Source organism: Zeus faber, assembly GCF_960531495.2.
Source record: "Zeus faber genome assembly, chromosome: 7".
Taxonomy (NCBI): Eukaryota; Metazoa; Chordata; class Actinopteri; order Zeiformes; family Zeidae; genus Zeus; species Zeus faber.
In genome coordinates, this window is record NC_137203.1 from 31944655 (window position 1) to 31966834 (window position 22180).

At 43.5% G+C, this 22180-nt stretch overlaps 2 protein-coding genes across 3 annotated transcripts in view; both read right to left on the reverse strand.

The window, feature by feature from the left end:
* The window catches only part of golga1 (golgin A1), a 31911-nt gene extending 23705 nt beyond the window's left edge, over positions 1 to 8206 (reverse strand). The window contains exons 1-9 of one of the 2 annotated variants that reach the window (XM_080003207.1): positions 8113 to 8206; positions 6539 to 6853; positions 4577 to 4667; positions 3043 to 3117; positions 2413 to 2510; positions 1558 to 1590; positions 1158 to 1286; positions 810 to 979; positions 139 to 250 (exon numbers count right to left, since the gene is read on the reverse strand). In XM_080003207.1, coding sequence (XP_079859333.1) covers positions 139 to 250; positions 810 to 979; positions 1158 to 1286; positions 1558 to 1590; positions 2413 to 2510; positions 3043 to 3117; positions 4577 to 4667; positions 6539 to 6667 — 837 coding nt within the window. In that variant the 5' untranslated portion in view covers positions 6668 to 6853; positions 8113 to 8206. Of the gene's footprint in view, positions 1 to 138; positions 251 to 809; positions 980 to 1157; positions 1287 to 1557; positions 1591 to 2412; positions 2511 to 3042; positions 3118 to 4576; positions 4668 to 6538; positions 6854 to 7598; positions 7705 to 8112 lie in introns of those variants that run through there. The other variant, XM_080003208.1, reaches the window with a different exon arrangement.
* An 8560-nt stretch (positions 8207 to 16766) lies between these two features.
* On the reverse strand, positions 16767 to 21770 carry LOC307232606 (serine/threonine-protein phosphatase 6 catalytic subunit; the record flags this gene model as incomplete). Its single annotated transcript, XM_080003705.1, has 7 exons — positions 16767 to 17193; positions 17878 to 18087; positions 18196 to 18275; positions 18398 to 18539; positions 18639 to 18704; positions 20049 to 20144; positions 21696 to 21770. 7 exons carry the CDS (start codon positions 21768 to 21770, stop codon positions 16945 to 16947), a joined length of 918 nt encoding a protein of 305 aa, XP_079859831.1. The 3' UTR covers positions 16767 to 16944.
* Between the last annotated feature and the right edge of the window lie 410 nt (positions 21771 to 22180).

The following is a 22180-nucleotide window of genomic DNA, read 5'->3' on the forward strand; positions in this document are numbered from 1 at the left end:
ACACACACACACACACACACACACACACACACACACACACACACACACACACACACACCATCTGGGTGTAAAGTGTCATGAATCATTGGCAAAAGAACGTCGCTAAAACATTCGGCACCCTCTGCCACCTGGACCTACCTTCTGGAAGTCTTCAGACACCTGCTGGATCACCAGCTGCAGCTCCTGGCCTCTCTTCTCCAGCTCAGCGATCCTTCTCTCCGCCTCGTCTCTGACCACCAGCAGCTCCTCTCTGCAGCGACGTCCGGAGGGTGGGTGGGTTAAAGGGTCGTTAAAGAGAAAAAATCTATATATATATTTTATGGATTTTTTTTTTATGCAATTTTGTATATCTATAATGAATTTCATTGTTTTAATCATTTTCTTATTCTACTTTGTGAATGCATTTTGGTTGTTATTATTTGATGGGCTTCTAATAATGTAAAGCAGCTGTACAAATAAAGGTTATTATTGTTATTGTTTTAATTTATGTGTTTTTGATTGATTTATTGTTTTTCTACGGTACTCCCTGCTCCAATATACATGGATTCCACAGTCATACATTTCTGACAAAATCAGCGAGTAACCAAAAGTTGAAAATGTCAAGCTCTTGTTCACAAACGATAGATACGCTTGCTACAGATGCTAATGACACTAGCTAGTAGCCTTGCGCTGGTGACAATCGACACTTTGCCAGTGTGAAAGAAAATACATGACATGGGATGACGAACAGCAATATATTTGGAGAAAAAACGAATCAGGGAGCAGGGAGTGAAAATGGCGGGTGGTGGCCTTTAAACTCAGGGTCTCACCTCTCCGTTTCCAGCTCGACGTTGAGTAGGCGGCACTGCTCGTGCTCCCGTCCCAGCACCTGCAGCTTCCTCTGGGCTTCCACAAGCCCCTGCCTGGCCGCCTGCAGCTCAGTCTCTTTCTGCTCCACCTCCCTCTCCCGCTGGCTCAGCAGCTCCTCTTTCCTTAGAAGCTGCAGTTCAAGAAGGAAGAAGTATTTTGATGGATGTATTGGTTTGTTCTTATTTAACTGATATAACGCTTGAAATATCAGAAGTATTTTCCTATACGTGCATCTCCTTGTAAAAATTAGACACTCTGCCTATGTATTTATTTCAGAGTGTGCATTCAAAGTGTGCGTTTCTATTTACCATGTGTTTGACTTTGGCGAGCTCCTGCTGCTGAAAGCCCTCCAGCTCGTCCTGGTCGTCTCTCTTCTGAAACAGTGTCAAGCTCTGCTTTGTCATCTCCTCCAGCCTCGCTGATAGGTCAGACTTCTCCTGGAATATATCATTTAAAATTCTTAACACACACACACACACACACACACACACACACACACACACACACACACACACACACACACACACACACACACACACACACACACACACACACACACACACACACACACACACCAACTACGCCTGTACCAAGCACCAAGAGCCTCTCCAAAACAGCCAACCAATCATTTGGCTCATTATATAAAGGATCAACCTCAGGCGTTCTTCAACTTACTGGATGCTGACAATGCCAACAGAAGGGACTTACCTTTTCTAGGACATCTAGTTTCTCCATCCATTCCTGTTGGAACAAAGAAGGGGGAAAATGAGTGACACTCAGGACTGGGTGACTGCAGTGTGTACGAGAGCAATTGTCACAAAATACAGTCGCTGTCGTTAATCCTTCCAGGAGAGCTAGATGCAGCCCTGCTGACAGGACAGATGTCACGCACAGTCTGGTATGTGTCATTGACCGAGCTGCTCTTATAAAAATAAAAAAAGACATCATCACAGCGGTGAAAGAGCCCACTGAGCAAATCGTGGGAAGTTTAACTGTAAGCTAAAGAGTCAGGCAACAGTCTCTCCCCCTGAATGCGGAAATGAAGCTCATACATTGGACTGTTATTTACAACAAGTGTGGCTTTAATCATCATAGAATACTTAGAAGAAATGCTTTTGTGTCACTTTCCTACTTGTCTGTTGGGTTGAGTTTATAAGTTTAGTAGGCATCTAATCTTGTCACCCACGCACTGTCAAAGCGAAAGCCGATAGCCCATAAGCTGCTGCTTTGAAGCCAAATGGAACATCGTCGGCTTAAAACGTCAGAAAATATGATTCTCGTGTAATAGTTTTACTCTGGACTGGCTGCGTCTACGCTTGTTGGAAGTAGCATAACCAATGATATTTGTTCTTACTGAAGACAATGATAGCTCTACTTATAGTGAGTCGCTTTGGACAAAATGAAGTCATGTAAAGCAATGCAAAGTCAGCAGCTTAAAAGTCAAAAAATCTGATGTGCTGATTTACTGCAGCGCCTGCGTGAGTTTGTCATTCATAGGTTCCTGCTTGAACTGGTCGAAAACAGTCCTGATGTGCATGACGGACAAAGGCCGGAGGCATTTACCTGTTCCTTCTTTTCCAAGGCCAGAGCTATTCCCTCGGCCATTTTGGCTCGGCTGGCCTGGTGTGACTCGTTTTGGTCTTGAAGCTTCCTCATTGACGCTGAGCAGATAAACAAAAAGAAAAGATGTGGTTTGTGAGGAGTCGAAGTGGTCAGAGAAATTCAGGAAGAGAAGAGACAGAGAAATCAAATGGATGGTGGTTAGTAGCTGTGGGAAAGTGAAGCTTCGATTTCTGACAGAATATTTATTCATAATTTTTTTTTTTTTTTAACAAAGCCGAGCGTGTTATTATAAGAGGAGCAAAAGGGATGAAGCAATGAGCTGCGAGTGACAAAAGAAAAGCCTGGCACCCAGTGTAGTCAAACCTCATATTGTGCTATGTATGCACATGTGTTATGAAGGAGAGAAGGATGCATCCACTGCTACCAAGGCAAATGACATGAGCGGCTGGAATGAATGTGATCCTGGTGTAAAGGGAAGTGAAGGTGAGTGTTAAGCGACCATAGACCCACAACCCGGAAGATAAATCAGAGAAAGCCAGAGCGCGAGAGAGAGAGAGGGAGAGGGAGAGAGATAGGGGCTGGGGCTTAAATGGAAAGGAAGGGAGGTCGGGGAGGAGGAGAGGTACGTACAATCCTGATGCTTTTCTAACGCAATTTCGAGCTTCTCCTTGGTCTTCTGCATGAGTCGGAGCTGCTCTGCGTAGTCTAGTGTGGTGGGGAGGATGGGGCGATGGGATGGGCACCCACAGGAGAGAAATATAAACACACACAGAAAGACAGACAGAGAGAGACAGACCAACCGACAGACAGACAGAAAACACAAACAGAGGGAGGGAACAGGCAAGATGTCGGTAACAAAGAAGAAGAAAAAAGGACAGAGGTGGAAAAGATAGGGGAGAAAACAAAAGAAAAAACACAGTTGAGACAAAATGGCGGGAAAAGAAAATGATTTTCTTAAGATGAGAAAACCATTGTGGTTAAAATGCTGCCTGAGGACTTTAACCATTAAAAAGTTGGGGGGGGGCACGTACATATGCCACAAAAAGGGAGTGATCAGTTTTTATAGTGGGAAAAAGGAGCATTTGTTTCTTAGAGGCCACCTCGAAGTGGCCTGTCGAAGAAAGCGTGATTCATCAGATCAGGCCACCTTCTTCCATTGCTCCATGGTATGGTTCTGACACTCAAGTGCTCATTGTAGGCACTTTCAGCGGTGGACAGGGGTCAGCATTAGGCACTCAGTCTGTGACTACACAGCCCCAAACGCAGCAAGCTGCAATACACTGTGTTCTGACGCCTTTCTATCATGGCAGCATTACATTTTTCAGCAATTTGTGCTACAGTAGCTCTTCTGTGGGATCAGACCAGACAGGCTAGACTTCGCTCGAAACCCGCACCAATAAGCCCATGACCCTGTCGCCGGTTTACCAGTTGTCCTTTCTTGGACCACTTTTGGGAGGTACTAACCACTGCATTTGGGAACACCAAACAAGACCTGCCGTTTCAGAGATGCTCTGACCCTGTCGTCTAGCCATCACAATATGGCCGATGTCAAAGTCGCTCAGATCCTTACGGTTGCCCATTTTTCCTGCTTCCAACATATCAACTTCAACAACTGACTGTTCACTTACTGCCTAATTTATCCCACCCCTTGACAGGTGCCATTGGAACAAGATGAGCAATGTTTTTCACTTCACCTATCAGTTGTTGTCTACCTGTAATGTTGCGGCTGATCAATGTTCTACCTGAGCCTAGTTGTACAGCTATTCTAGTACTAGCTAATAAAAGTTGAGAGTGAAACTGAAACTAGCGACCAGCTGACTCGCAAACAAAGAGGCAGAAGAAGGGCGTAAACATGGGAAACCGTTTTACCACTTTACCAGGAGCTCGGAAATTTGACATTTCGTTGAATGCCAATGCCATTTCCACTGAGAATGTACGGAAGCAACAGAAAAACGTCAAAAATACAAAAAAAAAAAAAAAAAAAAAAAAAAAAAAAAGTCTGGAGGAGGCCAAAAGATTCACCAGAAAACCCAAACTATCAAATAAGTGATGTGAACACTGAGGAGTAAAAGGTACCAACATTTCCAGTTTCCATTCTATAATTTGTATAAACTTGCTGCCATTTGGACATGGTCGGCAGGGGCATTTATATGGCGTGTCTTACCGGACAGTTTGGCCTCCAGCTTACGAATCTGATCGTTGCGTCTGAGGATTTGGGAGGAGAGGTCGTCCCTTGAGCTGCTACCATCGGAGGCCTGGTTTTGGGGAGGGGATACAGATGAGAAGGCCTTATGAGTCGACCGGCCAGTGCACTCTGCTTACGCTAGGAGGGGTTTTAGGGATACTCAAAACACTGTATAGCTTCAGTGACATTGCAGCGTCGTGTTGTGCTTTTATGTTGATTAGCCAGAAATACAATGATACACGTCTGCTCAAGAGTTGCTCGTCAATGATTCAGGCCAATGCTAAATAATTCACCTTGCAGTGTAGCAAGAGTGCAACTGAGAGCAGAGAAACAGCCTCGGGAGCCGGGGTTTCCCCTGTGGGAGGTGACACGATTCCCATTAGCTTTAAAGCAGAGGTTTACTTTCCCCTCTATCCTTGGAAATACTAAGATATTGAACAATACATTCTGGCTATGTGCAGGAGATGGGGAGACACCCTGAATGCAATGCTACGCCAATGCAAGGTGTCGACGCACATTCTTGTTGACTCGCCTACAGTGCAATTTATAGTCCAACCTGCTAGGTCAAAGGAAACCTGAGCAGCCGAAGGAAACACATGGAAACTCGTGGAAACAAGGAACGCACAAACAAAAAGCACAAGATTCAAACCCAGGTGCTGCTCACTGCACCACGGCCCCGCCTTCTTTGCAATTCAATCCCGCACATAATGGGCAGGGTTGCAGGGCATGAAAAACAAAGGCATGGCAAGGCAAGACAGGCTCAGAGTTCTTCAAACCCAGGCCTTATTAAAATACTGGTTAGTAGTAAAGTGTTCCGCGAAGGTGGCGCCTTCGCGGTTATGTGTCGCTTGGGAACCAACATTTCACCAAGGCCCGGGTTTAAAAATAGAGAACCTATCCTTTAACAATTGTACATTTGATATTGTCAGGTGGAAAATGAGTTAAGAGGTTAGGGGGACAAGGGTGTCAGTGGAACGATGGATCAGACGGATCACACGACATTACGCTTCCCACCGTCTCTGTCCCACACAAAATGAACCGCTCTCCATTGCATTCAGTGCATTCTTTATAAATTTCAGTTGTACCCAGAGAGGGATGACCACAGCCGCATCTCTATTACACAACTAGAATTTATGCAAATTCCAAATGTGTTTTGTGTGTGTTCCTTGTTTTAAAGAAGCTCCTGAAACTGTCCTAAAAATAATAGTACTTTTAAAAAGAAATGTAGCACTACCTTTGGAATTAAATAGATGCACTACTTGCAATATTTTGGTTTTAGCTCTTTTTTCTTTTTACTCACAGAGGTGCTGTGACTTAACTCTGAGCTTTGTGGACTCAATGGGACTCTTGCTTTGGTGAATAGGACATGGACTCGAACACTGGGCACTCAAGAAATGGACTACAGCATTAGGGTTTAGAACAACAGCATCAGAACAATTGGAAATCACCAACCAATGCCTACAAACCACCAATCACTTGTTTTGAATTTTTTATATTTTTATGTAATTCTCTTGTGCAGAGTTGGATGGCTTTTTCTGGACCAACAGTCCTTTTCGGCAACATTTTGTGTCTGATGGACAACAATAGAATCTTATGAAAGAAAATTGGCCTCATTATAGGTAAGATATCACGGTACAATTGATAGAGGTTGAAGAGGTTGTTGAGGGAAGGCCACTTGGCAACAGCAAGCCAGGATATAGGCTGAGAGGTTGACAGTGAAACTGACCATCCACCGGCAAGCCTACATATATTGAGTATATATTGATCAAATGTTGATCAATGCTTAAAAACCAGAGCATATTTTACATATTTCCCGCACCACCTTGCAAACCAAGGCGATGTCAGGAGTATGCAAGCTAACCAGCCACTACTAAAGATAAACAGTAGAACCATTTCACTTGTAGCTGGTGTTTACACCCCCACCTCGGTGGTAGTACTTACAAAGTCATCTCCGGAGTCTGCCCCCACTGAGGTGATGGATTCCTTACTGATAGAGCGGGGAATACGGACACCGGTTCGGGGGGCGGTGGCAGCCTCCTCTGCAATTTTCTTTTTCAGTTTGGCAAACATCTCCTTTCGCTGTCTACCTTTTTGTTTCGGGTTGAAAATAGACAGGTCTTGCTGGCGGGGAGCCCGCACCCGTCGTCGACCTACTTGTGCAGGTTGGAAGAATATTCGCTGTTTATGGAAAAACGATGTGTTGCGCGGCAGAAGAGTCCTAAAGAAGACGGGGCTATAATTGCCATTCTGCTACATCTGGAGAAAAAATAAATCGATAACAGAGAAAGTCATTGTGAGTGAGGAAATGAACGGCCACCTGTCCTTCTCTGTGGTCATACTCGTGTACGAAACACCACTTGGTGTTTGTAAATATTTTCTCTTACAAATTACATCCAAACAATGAAAGGAAAAACAAATGACAGCTTTCTAGCACAGCCTGATTCCACATCCCTCAAGCTTGAAACAGGCAGGAGGCTTTCATGGTCTAATGCTGAGGAATGTTTAACAGTAAATAGCATTACATCATCACATTACATCTTCTTACTATCGTCCAGTATGTTTTAGTATGCAAGTAAATATAATGATGGCTTCTCAGACATCCTACACGTCTGGATAGTTAATGACAACACTGCATCAAAATATTGATCATCCCAATTAATTGTAGGATAGTGTCCAGTGTTTGCATAGTGCCCTAGCTCACAAGATGTAGTATGTCATGCTGCCTACACAAATTTGCCTTTCTAAATATTATTCAACTATGACACATAAGACACAGCTTAGATGATATATGTCAACCTGGAACTTTTCACATACTATTTGATATATACTAAACAAGTTCACATACTAAATAGTAGTATGTAATACATAGTAGTGTTGAAAGTGTCATGAAATTTAAGTTGCTGATTAATTGCCATACAAATTATTGCAATTAACAATTTGACTGTTTATTTTTTAACAGTTTTATTCCACTATCAATCTATAAACTCATAACAGCATTTACCTATTGCAGAAGAGCTGTCTATCTGTCTTCGACATTGGGACATTAACAATTAGGTAGACAGTTCACTTTACTTCTACCCAACTGAACGAAACTCACCTAATTCGCATTGTATTTATTTCAACATTGGTTTAAATTCCCCTGAAATTTGGTGGAAACATTTTATGTTGTGGTATCTCAATCGATCAGCGCAAATACTCGCGATTAGGCGATTATGTAATAATTGTGACAGCTCTACAAAACAGTATGCTGGTTTCGGACGCAGCCATCGTTTCTACTTCTACAGGCTTAAGACACAGCTCTCATTGTGATCTCTTTTAGCCACTGTGTGTTTCAAGACATAAGAAATTCTATTGTCATTACTGACTATGTGCACGGAGGTAAGGTGGTATAGCTGGTGTAGATTGCGAACCAGCTGCTTAGCTCTGTGGGTTTATCGAGCCATAGCAATGATGCTCATCGTCCAATGGAAGCTAACATTAGCCATTCCGCTCACTCCAACCTGCCTTCGTCTTACCAAAAGACATAGCTCAGTCCATGGCGTTTTCATCGGTCGGTACATATATCGTCCTAGTCCGACGGCTTAAATATTACGCCGTCGTAGTTGTCATCGTCTATAAACCAGATTAGTTTGCCTGTGTCGTTTTGACAGGTTAGCTAACAAACTACACGTAATCACGGGTTGCCAGACCTTGTGAACATTTCCAGCCCCAAATACTGTTCAAAAGACCGCTCCAAAAAAACGTGAAAGTAGCCCAGTTTTTTATTTTTTTAATATATATATATATATATATATACACACACACACACACACACACACACATATACATATATAAATATACACATATATGTATATATGTATATGTGTGTGGTATATATATATATATATACATACATACATACATATATACATATATATTTGTACGTATGTATGTATGTATGTATGTATGTATATCTAATTTTGCGTGTGTGTGATGATGTTGTCATTATATAAATACAAATATGTATATATATATATATATATATATATATATGTGTGTGTGTGTGTGTATATATATATATATATATATATATATATATATATATATAAAATCTGGCATCTTTAATGTTATACGATACCACCCGTCGTATTTCAACCGTTATAGATCTTCTTGCGGAAATTCTACGGATCTGGCAACTCCATTGACAATCGACGCTCAGTCTTTATTTATTTTTTTTGTTTTTTTTTCTCCAATCGACGCTCAGTCTCCCTATGGAAGCCATTTCCGCCAGCAACAAAAAGAGAATCTAGAAAATTTAAAAAATATCTGAAGAGTATCTCATGAATATGACTTACTAAGTCAAAATTATGAGGTGCTTAATTATAATTATGAAATATTAAGTCCAAATTTGGACTTAGTATCTCGTAATCATGAAAATTATGACCTTATGAATTTCATTTTTTGTATAGCCCAGTTTGAAATAGTCTTAAATGTGATCCATTTTCCCAGTTCACTGAATGATCAGCTCCTAATGGCAGCAGTCTGCTACCAACATCGTTTTTTAGATAGATATATTTTATATTTGACCAACGGACGGACAGATAGATAGATAGATAGATAGATAGATTGATAGATAGATAGATAGATAGATAGATAGATAGTGTGGCAGTTTCACCTACCGCATGCTACCCAAGTTGTCTTTTCAGGGACGACAGGGTGCACTATCTCACCTCTGGCATTCACGATGGCAATGGAGGTCATCATCCAAGCCTCAAAGTGGGTTGTAGGTGAACAGCGGGTTGACTCTGGTCTGCGCCTCCCTCCGCTCAGAGCTTACATGGATGACATTACAACATTGACCACCACTGTGCCATGCACCAGGAGGCTGCTCAGGAAGCTGGAAGAGAACATCAGTTGGGCCCATATGAAGATCAAACCATCCAAGTCACGAAGCATCTCAATTGTGAAGGGAGTGCTCTCTGACCTGAAATTCTTCATCGGAGAAGACCCAATCCCAACAGTGTCTGAGCAGCCTGTAAAAAGCCTTGGGAGGTGGTATGATCCAAGCCTGAAGGACAAAGACCAGGTGCAACAACTACGTAAGGACATCAGCAGTGGCCTACAGTCCATTGACAACACCCAACTGCCTGGGAAGCTAAAGGCCTGGTGCTTGCAGTTTGGACTCCTACCCCGGATGTTGTGGCCCCTCGCAGTTTATGAGGTACCAATCTCAACTGTAGAGAAGTTGGAAAGAACAGTCACAGGATACATCAAGAAGTGGCTTGGAGTTCCACGATGCCTTACCACCATAGGCCTCTACGGAGACAGCATCCTCAAGCTGCCCCTCACCAGTCTCACAGAGGAGTTCAAGTGTGCAAAAACAAGACTCCAGATGACACTGAATGAATCCAGAGACAGTGGTGAGCAACAATGCACCGACCTTAACCACTGGACCGCAAATGGAGACCAGCCAAAGCAGTGGAGGAGGCAACAGCAGCCCTCAAACATGCTGACATTGTGGGCCATGTTCAGCAAGGAACAGGAGGCTTTGGGCTAACAGCCACCCCCCCAGCGTGGAGTAAGGCCACAGCACGAGAACGGAGGAAGATGGTGGTGGAGGAAGTACGTCACCAGGAGGATGCTGCACGATGGGCCAAGGCAGTCTCTCTTGGCAAACAAGGACAGTGGACAAGATGGGACAGTGTGGAGAGGAGGAAGATCAGCTGGAAAGACATGTGGGCCATGGAAGCGAGACAGTTGAGCTTCTCCATCAGAGCTACATACGACGTCCTTCCAACACCAGTCAACCTTCACCAGTGGTTTGGTGAAGACCCGGGGTGTGCCCTATGTTCTATGCCAGCCACCCTCAGACACATTATTACAGGGTGTAAAACCAGTCTCACCCAAGGACGTTATACGTGGCGTCACAACCAAGTCCTGAAGGTCCTTGCACCGAACTGCCACCAACTCCCTACCACCACCAGCATCCAACCAACAACGGGCAACTTTCTTTGTCCGTGAGGGGGCTAAGGTAACCAGAAGCTGCTCTACACCATCTGAGCGAGGCCAGCTACGCTTAGCCCGTGACTGGAAGATGCTGGCTGACATTGGCCGACAGCTGGTTTTTCCTCCAGAGATTGCTACAACTACCCTGAGACCTGACCTGATGCTGTGGTCTCCTTCTCTGAAGAAGGTGTACATCATTGAACTCACAGTACCCTGGGAAGACGCAGTGGATGAGGCTTATGAGCGAAAACACCTATGCTACGCCGAGCTCGCTGCTGAAGCACAACACCGTGGCTGGAACGCTGAGGTCCGCCCAGTGGAGGTGGGATGCAGAGGGTTTGTGGCAAGATCTACCACCAGACTGTTCGCTGACCTGGGAGTTAGAGGCCAGAACCAGCGCTAAGCCATCAAAGCTGCATCAGAGGCAGCCGAAAGGAGCAGCCAGTGGCTTTTTATGAGGAGGAAAGACCCCTGTTGGGCCCCAAAGTAGCAAACCAGTAGGTATGCGGTCAGCTTTGGCTTGACTCAGGGAGAAGGATGCCCTGCCATGCATAGTCCCTCGAGAAGTCTGCCATCAATATGGCTTTCTTTCTCGTGACGAGTCTGGACTCACGCAAGCTCAGGTCCGATCAGCCTGTAGCTGGCCACCTTGCGGAGGGTGTATAGTGTAGAGGCCAAAACATCCCAAGATCCAAGGATACACTACTGATGATGCGTATCCAGCGCCCACCATTCACCACCATTAATCACCAAGACGACAAGATGACATCAAGACGTTCTACCATTCATCACGACACTCTTAGGTATGTGCTTGCACAAAGGAATTTACATCTTATCCTATGTTTGATAAACAGACACACAGTAGAAAGTGGATGAGTTGGAATTAGCCCAGGAGCAGATGGACACATGTCATGACAAGGGCTCCTCTCCTGAGTGTGTGTCGGGATGGGGGCTTTACCTGTTGCTCGTTAGACCAACAGGTATGCAGCCACACTGATCCTGGGACCTAATTACCTAGACCCAGGGGGATGTGACTGCTTAAACCACACCATCCCCACACCACAGATACTGTAGATAGATATATAGGATTCTCTTTTGGTCACACTGCACACACACCACAACACATGCACTCATGCTTGTGGCAGGGTCTGCGAACAATAACAAACTACAAGAGCAGCTCCTCCCCAGCCACGAGTGCGGACGCCTCCCTGGCCAACCAACTGAACTCCTTTTATGCGCGGTTCGAGTCTGGCAGCAGCACCGCTAGCTCGCCGGCTAATTGGAGCTACACCGCTGGGGACGAGCGCGCACTCTCAGTGTCCGTGCACGAGGTCAGGAGGGCTTTGATGCGGGTGAACACCAGGAAAGCTGCGGGCCCAGACGGCATATCTGGACGAGTACTGAAGACCTGTGCTAACCAGCTAGCTCCGGTGTTCACCACAATATTCAACATCTCCCTGGCTGAATCAGTGGTCCCATCCTGTTTCAAGAGGTCCACCGTCGTTCCTGTCCCGAAGATCGCCTCTCCAACCTGCCTGAATGACTACCGTCCGGTGGCCCTCACCTCGGTGGTCATGAAGTGTTTCGAGAGGCTGATTAAGGATTACATCTGCGCCTCCCTCCCCCGCACCTTGGACCCGTTGCAGTTCGCGTACCGGCAGAACAGATCCACGGATGACGCGGTCTCCCAGGTACTGCACACCACGCTCACGCACCTGGATGGCCAGAAGGGGGCCTATGTGAGAATGCTGTTCATTGATTATAGTTCAGCTTTCAACACCATAGTTCCCACCAGACTGGCTGTCAAGTTGTTGGAGCTAGGATTGAATGCTCCGCTGTGCACCTGGATCCTGGACTTCCTCACAGGCCGCCCCCAGGTGGTCAAGGTGGGGAAGTACATGTCAAGCTCCCTCACCCTGAATACAGGATCCCCCCAGGGCTGCGTCCTCAGCCCCCTACTGTACTCCCTGTACACACATGACTGTGTGGCCAGGTCCAGCTCCAACACCATCATCAAGTTTGCTGACGACACCGTGGTCGTGGGCCTGATCACCGACTGCGATGAGAAGGCCTACCGCGAGGAGGTGGCTGACCTGTCACTCTGGTGCCAGGACAACAGCCTCCACCTGAACGTCAGCAAAACCAAGGAGCTGATTGTGGACTTTAGGCGTGGATCACAATCGAGGACGCACGCGCCCTTGTGGATTAATGGGACTTCTGTCGATAGGGTGAGCAGCTTCAGATATCTGGGAGTCCACATCACAGAGGACTTAACATGGACTGTTCATACAGACACTCTGGTGAGAAAGGCGAGGCAGCGTCTCTACCACCTCAGGCAGCTGAGGAAATTCCGGGTCTCGGTGAGGATCCTCAAGTCCTTCTACTCTGGAGCAGTGGAGAGCATCCTGACAGGCAACATCACTGCCTGGTTTGGGAGCTGTACTGCCCAGGACAGGCGGGCCCTGCAGAGGGTGGTGCGTTCAGCTGAACGTACCACTGGAACTACCCTCCCCCCCTTGCAGGAGTTATACACCAGGAGGTGTAGTAGCAGAGCCCGTAGGATCATGAAGGATCCTCATCACCCCAACAACGGACTGTTTCAGCTGCTGCGGTCAGGCAAGCGCCTCCGCAGTCACGCAGCGAGAACAGAGAGACTGAGACGGAGTTTCTTCCCTCAAGCCATTAGAACTGTCAATGCTGACCTCACCAGGGGTCCTAACTGAGCCATGCACTAGGCTCCACTACCTACTGTACTGTATGTAGCATACTGTACCGCATACTGTATCACTGTTCAGGGTTGTTCGTGATGCCGTATTGCTGCACCGTACTGTTGTATACTGTGCTGTATTATCCCAAACACTACCTCACACTATTCACATTCACATGCCACTTTAATTCACATGCCACTTTAAATGCACATATCTGTATATACATAGGCATATTCCTTCAACCTATTCCATTTTATTTCAATTTATTTTTTATTGTATTTTATTCTATATATTTTTTATCTTATTCTATAAGTATTCCACTTACTGTATTACGTTTAAGGAGTCAGTTAGGAATTTTCTACTTTTTATTTTATTTTAGTACTTTTTCCTAGGACTTATTGTGTGCTATCACCGGGTGCGTTGCATTACATTTCACTGCATATATGTATGGAAGTATGTATATGTATGTGACAAATAAAAATCTTGAATCTTGAATCTTGAATCTTGAATGCGGTGACGGCGACCAACACACACACACACACACACACACACACGGCTAGTCTCAGAATTGGAACCAACCTCTCATAGACTATAAAGGCCTCTTCAAGTAAAGTAGAGATAGACTGATCAGAACACTGCTTTGAAGCATGTCTGTATATTGGTCTTTATTCTGCAGAATAAATATCTTTAATACTCTGTTTTAATTTTCTGTGGCGGGCAGATTAACCTCACCGACCACGCAGGAGAATTTCTCCAGCAGGTGATCATCATGGATAGCTGGCTTGCATCAGGCATACTGAAAAGGAAAGAAGCCATTGGTACATCATCCACAAGCGAAGTCCCGGCAGGACATCGGACAGGCGGGACAGTCCCGCCTGTCAAACAAAAAAGAAAGGTTCAGAGAAAGTATAGCGCTGAATATTTATCATTGGGATTTTTTTGGACAGGCACGGAAGACGAACCGTTACTGCTGTGTGTGGTGTGTTCCGGGATTTTATCGAACTAAACTCTGAAGTCATGTTAACTGCGCCGTCACCTCGAGACAAAACACCAACAGTACATGTCCAAACCGCTTGAATTTTTCGATAATAAACTCAAGTCATCTAAACGTCATGTGTGGGCGCTGAGAACGCAAAGGCAGCGGAAGCGTCCTATCGGGTTGCCCGACTCATAGCCAAGCCTGGTAAGCTGCATACAATCAAAATTGTATTCTTCCCGCCACAAAATAGATAGTGGGGGTGATGTTGGTAGAGAAGGCGTGCAAGACTCTGACCGCCTCATCTCGAACAGTCTTTAGATCTGCAGCATTTTCTTTAGATCCAGCGCTGCTCTGTGTATACTGCAGTGGACAGATGCTACTATGAGATGAGGTTGATTACCTCATCTCATTGTCTGATTACTCAGTCAAATGCAGGATTGACGAGATGGCAGAGAATGTGTCAGAACAGCTGATCATGAGCATACAAGAGTCATTTTTATGCCTTCCAACTGGATGAAGCGACAGACATCACAAATCTGTCAAACCTGCTTGCCTATGTAAGATATGAAAACAATGGAGAGATAAAAGAAGAGTTCCTGTTTTGCAAATCTTTATCGACGCGTTCAACTGCTGAGGCTATTTTTGACATTCTGAATGCGTTCATAGTTTTAAACAAGATTGATTGGTCTAAATGTGTGGGAGTGAGCACTGATGGGGCCCGTGCGATGCTGGACCAGCACAGTGGAGTCATCACCCGGGTGAGAGCTGTGGCTCCACTAGTAGCATCTGTCCCCTGCAGTATACACAGAGCAGCGCTGGATGTAAAGAAAATGCTGCAGATCTAAAGACTGTTCTAGATGAGGCGGTCAGAGTCAACTTCATCAAAAGCCGCCCACTGCAGTCACCTTTATTTCCCCATTTTATGTGACGAGATGGGCAGTGACCATAAGCGGCTTCTGTTACACCCCAAAGTCCAGTGGCTCTTAAGGGGGAAGGTACTGATGCGACTTTTTGAATTGTGTGATGAGGCGAGGGTGTTTTTTCTCGACACAAAGTTTGAACTCGCACATCGCTTCAGTGATTTTGAGTGGCTGGCTAAATTGGGATACCTGGCCGACATTTTTAACTACTTAAATGGACTCAACCTCAGTCTCCAAGGAAAAGCAGTGACCATGTTCAATGTCCTGAATAAAATAGAAGCGACCATAAGAGAAATGGATATGTGGGCCAGGCGAGTTGACCGGTCAAACTTTGACTCGTTTGAGAATCTGTCTGATTTTTTGACTAAGGAAGAAATGCAGCTTCCCGTCACTGTGATCAATCATGTATAAGAGCACCTGCATGGTTTGAGGACCAAGCTGCGTGAATACTTCCCCATCCCAGATGTGCAGTGCAGTTGGATCGAAAACCCCTTTGCCAGCCACAGGGACGAGACTCTCGCAGGCCTGAGCACAAGAGAAGGACAATCTTCTGGATCTCTGCTGCGACAGTGCATTGAAACTGGCTTTCTCACAGAATTACCTGGCAAACCTTTGGCTTCATGTTGCTTCTGAGTATCCTGATCTGTCTGACAGAGCTGTGAGATTTCTAATGCCTTTACCGACGACGTATCTCTGAGTTAATATTAATGTGCTCCTGTTATTGCCTGTTTTATCAGCGCTGGCATGAGTAATTAGGCTACATTCGAAACACTACGCCTTTCAGACTCCGTTTACTAGATACCGTTACTAAGTTTACACAAAAGTTCTATAGATATAAGGTTATCTTCAACCCACCTCTTTTTCTGATTTATAACTACTGCGTTGTATGTATGAGATTGCATATGATTGTTCAAATATAGGTCCTCTGAGAACGCACTGTTTGGCTCCCGTATTACTTCTGGTCGGATGGAGAATGCGAACACTTTTGAGATTTTCAAGTTGGCCACGAGTCCGAAAAGGTTGGGAACAGATGAGCTATAGGATAGATTGCCTGCTGGCATAAAAAGACTGACCAAACGGGCTTGGGAGTTTTCGATAAACAATCTCAATATCAATACCTCGTCTTAAATATTCTATAAGCATTAATTATTAAACAGCCATTTTTTGTTATTTTATGTCCATGTTTATTTATAAGAACACATTACAACACTAAATGTATGTGTAAAACTAAAACAATAACAGTTCTATCAGAATAAAAGCGCATAACATTTTTAAGTGCTTCATCATCATCATCATGATCATCATCATTATTTTACAAACGATAATACATCTCCATAACAAAATAAGCTTAAACATTATATATAAACATAATACACATGGGACTTGGTCTTCAGATTTGTTTTATTGGAAATTACAATGGATATCAGACTATAAATAGTACAATTTTGAAAATGGCCGACTCGGTTTTGAACCTTTCTATAGAAGATTTATCCAGACTGGAAATACATATATTTTTTAACTCATGGACTCGCCTCATGATTGGCCGTGATGTTTCAAAACATGGATTCAGATTGTGATTGTATTGCAGCCTGGAAATAATTCATAGTTGGCCCCAAAGGCATAAATTCCATAAAAGGAATGTACGACACAATAACGATATAGAGGTGTCACCACTGTCACAGACGGTGCAGTCCCTTAATCTTGTGGCACGGGGAGACAAATAACTCTTTAGGCCATTTTTTGGTTAGATGCAGATTACAGGAAGTATGGCGTTGTTGTTCGCGGTGGAATTACCCTTTCAGAATCGGGCACTGCTCTGAAGAGCTTTGGCTCTCTGGTGTTGGCGTCCTTGAAAACCATAATGGAGGCGATGTTGCCGCAGCGGTAGCAGTAATTGGGGGCCGACCAGACGGTGACCAGCTTCTCGTCGAACATGAACTTGTAGCCCTCATGAACGAGCTGGTGTGCTCTGCAAATTAACTTCAAGTTGTTGATGTGGACAAACTAGACAGGTTTTTAAGGGTAAGAGAGAGAGAGAGAGAGAGCGAGAGAGAGAGCGAGAGAGAGAGAGAGAGAGAGAGAGAAAAGACAATAAAACAGATAAGCAGGAATGAGATATGTAAGGATGAATCAATACACTTAACCTCCACCCTACTTTTCACTATTTTCCATTTTAACATTTTTAAAAGACAAAACACACAAAGAAAAAAAAAATCTTATTTTCTAATAACTTAATTGGAAAAGAAAAACAATAATTGTATACAACTTTATAGAGAATATTGACTTATCTGTGAAATAATATAAGTTACTCTTTAATTAGGATTTACAGGCGAAATAGGAATATAGTAGAACCTAATTTATCTGAAATCAACATGGTAAGCCTACATTTTCTCAACATGGCCATTTTCTAACTGCAGCACGTATACAAACATTTAGTCTTTTATAAAATAGTTCAGTCAGGCTTGTATCGAATGGAGTCATTCGCAATTTAAACTATTTAACATCGGAAATGGAACATCAATTTCAACATCGGAGATGTATTTGAAAAAAAAAAAAAAAAAAAGAAGACCCTGGAGGTCTCCTGTTGCCCTTGGCAGCTCCAACTTGCCTGGGAAAAGACTGGCAAAGGTGGCAAGAGTGAGAGAGGAGAAAGAGAGACAAAAAAAAAAAAGAAACGGGTTTGGTTACCTCGTTTGTGACCTTCGCGCCAAAGAGCCAACCAGCACCGCGAGGGCTGATAGCCCAGGTGTCGACATCCTCGGGATCGGACCACACCAGATCACAGAACGCCCCTTTGTGGGGGATTTCCTGGTTGCGCTCGATAGTTCGGATCTGATCCAGGGTTTTTATGTCTGGTGAGAGGCCTCCGTGCACACACAGGATCTGCTCATCCATCAGCTGACAAGAGATCGGTGCGGTGTTAGAACCACATCAGAGCGATGTTGTGCGTAAGTAAAAGTGTTGCGAGTCTGTCGGAACTCTAAAAAGAAGTGCAATGTCACTTACTGCTGCGACTGTCAACATATCAAACACCTTTGTGCAATAACGCCACGCATTTGCATTTCCATATTTGGTTTGGCATTCATCTGCAGGGAAAATAAAAACAGATTTACTTGATTTAAGAAAGCGAATATAGCCACAATGCATGCCACACCGCTACCAAAAAAGACCCAAAAATCGGTTAAAAGTGACCATAAAAGCGACTGACCATAAAAGCCATACACTTGGGTAATCTGTCTGCTCTCATGATTTCCACGGAGAAGGGTTATGCGGTCTGGCCATTTTGCCTTCAGCACGAGCAGGTAGGTAAACGTCTCCAGGCTGTAATATCCTCGGTCAACAAAGTCGCCCTAAAACACATCAGGCCACACAAGGTTGATGACACATAGGAAGAATGAGGGATCAATTATTTTATTAATGTTATGAGGATGTTAACATGGAATACCAACCATGAAAATGTAATTTGTGTCTGGAACCTGTCCGCCAGTTCTGAAGAGTTCACAAAGGTCATAAAACTAGGGGGCAAACAGATGAATGACACTTGAGTATTTTAGTACTTTCGCAGATTAATCATTTTAAAGTACAGTCATTAAGTAGGTCAGGAATGAAAAAAATAGTTGTGGTTCAAATCATCAATGTACAAGATTTATTATTTAACTCATAACAGCCATTACTTAAGATGGCAAAACCTTCCCTCAAACTTTGGTTATGTTTTAAAGCTTAGAAGTACACTGTTTATTATTTTAAAGTACGATTTGTGCTGTGGAATAGCATAACACATCGCTATGTGAAGGAATTATTAAATAATGTGTTCCTAGGCCAGGTGATCTATGGATACTCTCTCCCATATCAACTATGGCAGTATTCTCGAAATCTCGCTTACGCCATTACTTCCGGTATAAATGTGTTCCTGAGATCTGTCTCGAGAAGAAATCAGCTAGGTTAGGCAACAAATGTTTTTCTCTTCAAGAGTGTCAGTGTTCAGTCGTCCGAAATGAAACCAATTGTTGACTTCAGTTCCGCATGCTAAGGCCTGCATTATAATTATATCAAATATTTAGTCAATATTAAATAGTGACTCCGAAAAATCGAACTTATTTTAAAGGAGTGCAATTTTGTATAAATGGAACGTGCAGATCATTTACTCTGTTTAAATGGAAATGTTATTATTGCAACATTCTTCTTCTTGCTCTGTGAATGTGAAAGAAACGTCACATTCTGTATTGATCCTGCTGCACACTGCATCCGTTCCACTGATGGGTTGATCCATTAAATATTGAGAGCACGCACACAATAGCTTCATTTTATCCTGACTTCACTGAGTCAGACTGTCTTAGCTCCAAGCGACGTTAAGAGAACTGCCTTAGCTACAAAAGCAAGTTGCTGCTTAAACACCACTATCATGGGTTATCGCAGCTGCATCCAAGCAAATTTTGGGGAAACCCCCACGTTAACAAAAGCTGGCCTGTATCCCAATACTCAAGCACTTGGCAAGATTCTGGGGCACCGACTGGTCAATGTCCATTTCAAACACATCTCTTACACCCATCCGGTACTGGGGCTGCAACATTTTCATTGACATGGGGAGGTACCAAAACTGGCATGTATATATATATATATTAAAAAAAAGTTTGATTGGTGAAGCTTAATAAAGTAAGAGTACAACTTCTGCTTTAAAAGAAAAGAAGAAAAGAAAAAAAGAAGCGGGAGGAGAGGACTGCATTTTAAAAAGAAGCATTCCAATACAGGCGGTTTAATAATTGAAATTACATCTGAGCATTTGAACACCGCCTTCTCTTGTCAAAAGAACTGTTTTAATGAACCCTTATAAGTATTCATAAGGATATGAATAGGCCTACCTGTCCATGTATGTCACCACATACTGTCACAGGTGTAGAAACGGGCTGTACGTTTGACTCCTCCAATAGCAGGTCACACACATAGTCACATAATCTCTGTAGATTGGAAATACAACGAAAGGCCTTGACAGTTTGCAGCATTTGTGGTGTACGGTCTGTTTGCAAGCCTCATTTTGGAACAACATTCTAGGATATCATGGGACATTTGCTTAAATATTTCTACACTTCTAATTATGCTAATGATTTCAAATTGGACAGTATCAAATGTTTCGTCCATAGTTTACACTATCTTGTCACTGCACAGGTGAAATCAAGCATCTATGTACAGTATATTTTACTAATAAATCATTGAAACCAACAAGCTTCAAACTGTACTTAAACTCCTGTGGATAAAAAAATATCCGGAAAAGGCAGTAGGTAGTCATTCCCACATAGCCTCCTTTACGGAAAAGTTCTGTATTGCGTCTGTTCCCACTTAGATGACTGTTTCGGATACATTACGTAATGCTCGCGCGAGAGGTGTCTAATATCACGTTAGACTAGGCAACAGAATCAGTTTTTAGACCAGCGTGTCGCTCCCCTTCTCCCTGCCCCGTCTCTCTCCCCAGCTCGGTGTTGCAGTGCAGCTGGTGTGCAAGTGAAGCGCTTAGGTCCCTGCACGGTCGCAAAGCTCCAACAGTAAAAGACACGTCTAGTTTCTGAGTGGTAGTTTTAAGAAAAAAGAAAAAGGAATAAAATGTAAGAATATAAAGATTTGGCTCCGTAGAGACTGGACGAATTTCCATTTCTCGTCTTTGCAGTTGAGCTCCATGGTGCGGATCTGACTCTAATGTTTTGTTTTCTTCCTGAAAACAAATGATTTTTCAAATAATTGTACGAAATAAATATTCATAAAAACCCACTATGTGTGCTTAATTTGGATTTGGCTCCACCCCTTCATTTGGAAATGTTACTGCTTTCATTCCCACATACTTCCATTCAGTCTTTCCGGAAACTTGCCGGAAATTATACTACTTTGGGAGTGGGGATATTTACGGAACGACTATTACGGAACATGGTCATCCCTATAGTTATCATAAAAAATTATAACTACACCTGTCACAAGCATGACATTTTAGTTGACGACTGTCATGATTAATTGCAATTGATAATTTAATTTACTTTTTTTTCCATTTTATGCCTCTGTATAATGGTATAGAAGGTATTGGGGAAAGATTGTGGAAACTAACAACGATCTTTCACAAAAAGATAGCGAACTGCTCAAATAATCGCAATCAGGCGATGATTCTGACAGCTCTAAGGTGACCGCCAGCTCATTCCATTCCGAACCAATAAGCCGGGTGAAGTTGCTGTGTAGCTGATCAACCGGGGCAGTAACACCAACATTGATTTACTCATGGTCAACCGTAACAAACCAACTATTTCAGTTACCGTTTAATGAAAAATAAAGCCCAGGGGCTCTTCTGAACGGCTAGAGACTACGACTTCCGGTTATGAATGCGAAATGCTAGCTAGGTATGGAGCTATCTATCTGATGCTAACATAAGCTAAATAATGTTTATCTAATGCGAGCAAGTGCGAGTAAACAATGATACCGAGCTGTCATCTGCCTTAGCCTTACACATTTCCCGGTAAATAAACAGTTACCTTGAGGTCATTTTCTGGCAGGTATTTACACTGTTTTGCAATCTCCGCATATTTATCCAAGTCCAGAGGCGCCATTGTAGCAGCAAAACTGTATTGTGCACACAACTTCCGGCAACTGTTGACCGACGGTTCCTGCCGCTCAGCGCCGCCTGCTGGCTGGATGTACACATACGCGATCACTTTCTCTTTACTTTCGTGTTGATGCAACACATAATTCCATAATTCCATAATTCCATACACAACTCCATTTGTTACAAAGCTATAGTATATATAGAATATACTTGCACGTTATTGGATATATAAATAACCTTACTATTGTATGAAATGTTAAGAGCTTAATGTTCATTATCAACAATGTAAACATATATAATAACATTGTAATAACATTATAATAACTTAAACTTTAGAGGTTGTGATCATTTAGTAATCGTAATCATTTAGAAGTACTCACCCATTGTTATCCATGCCCGTATTATTTAATACAT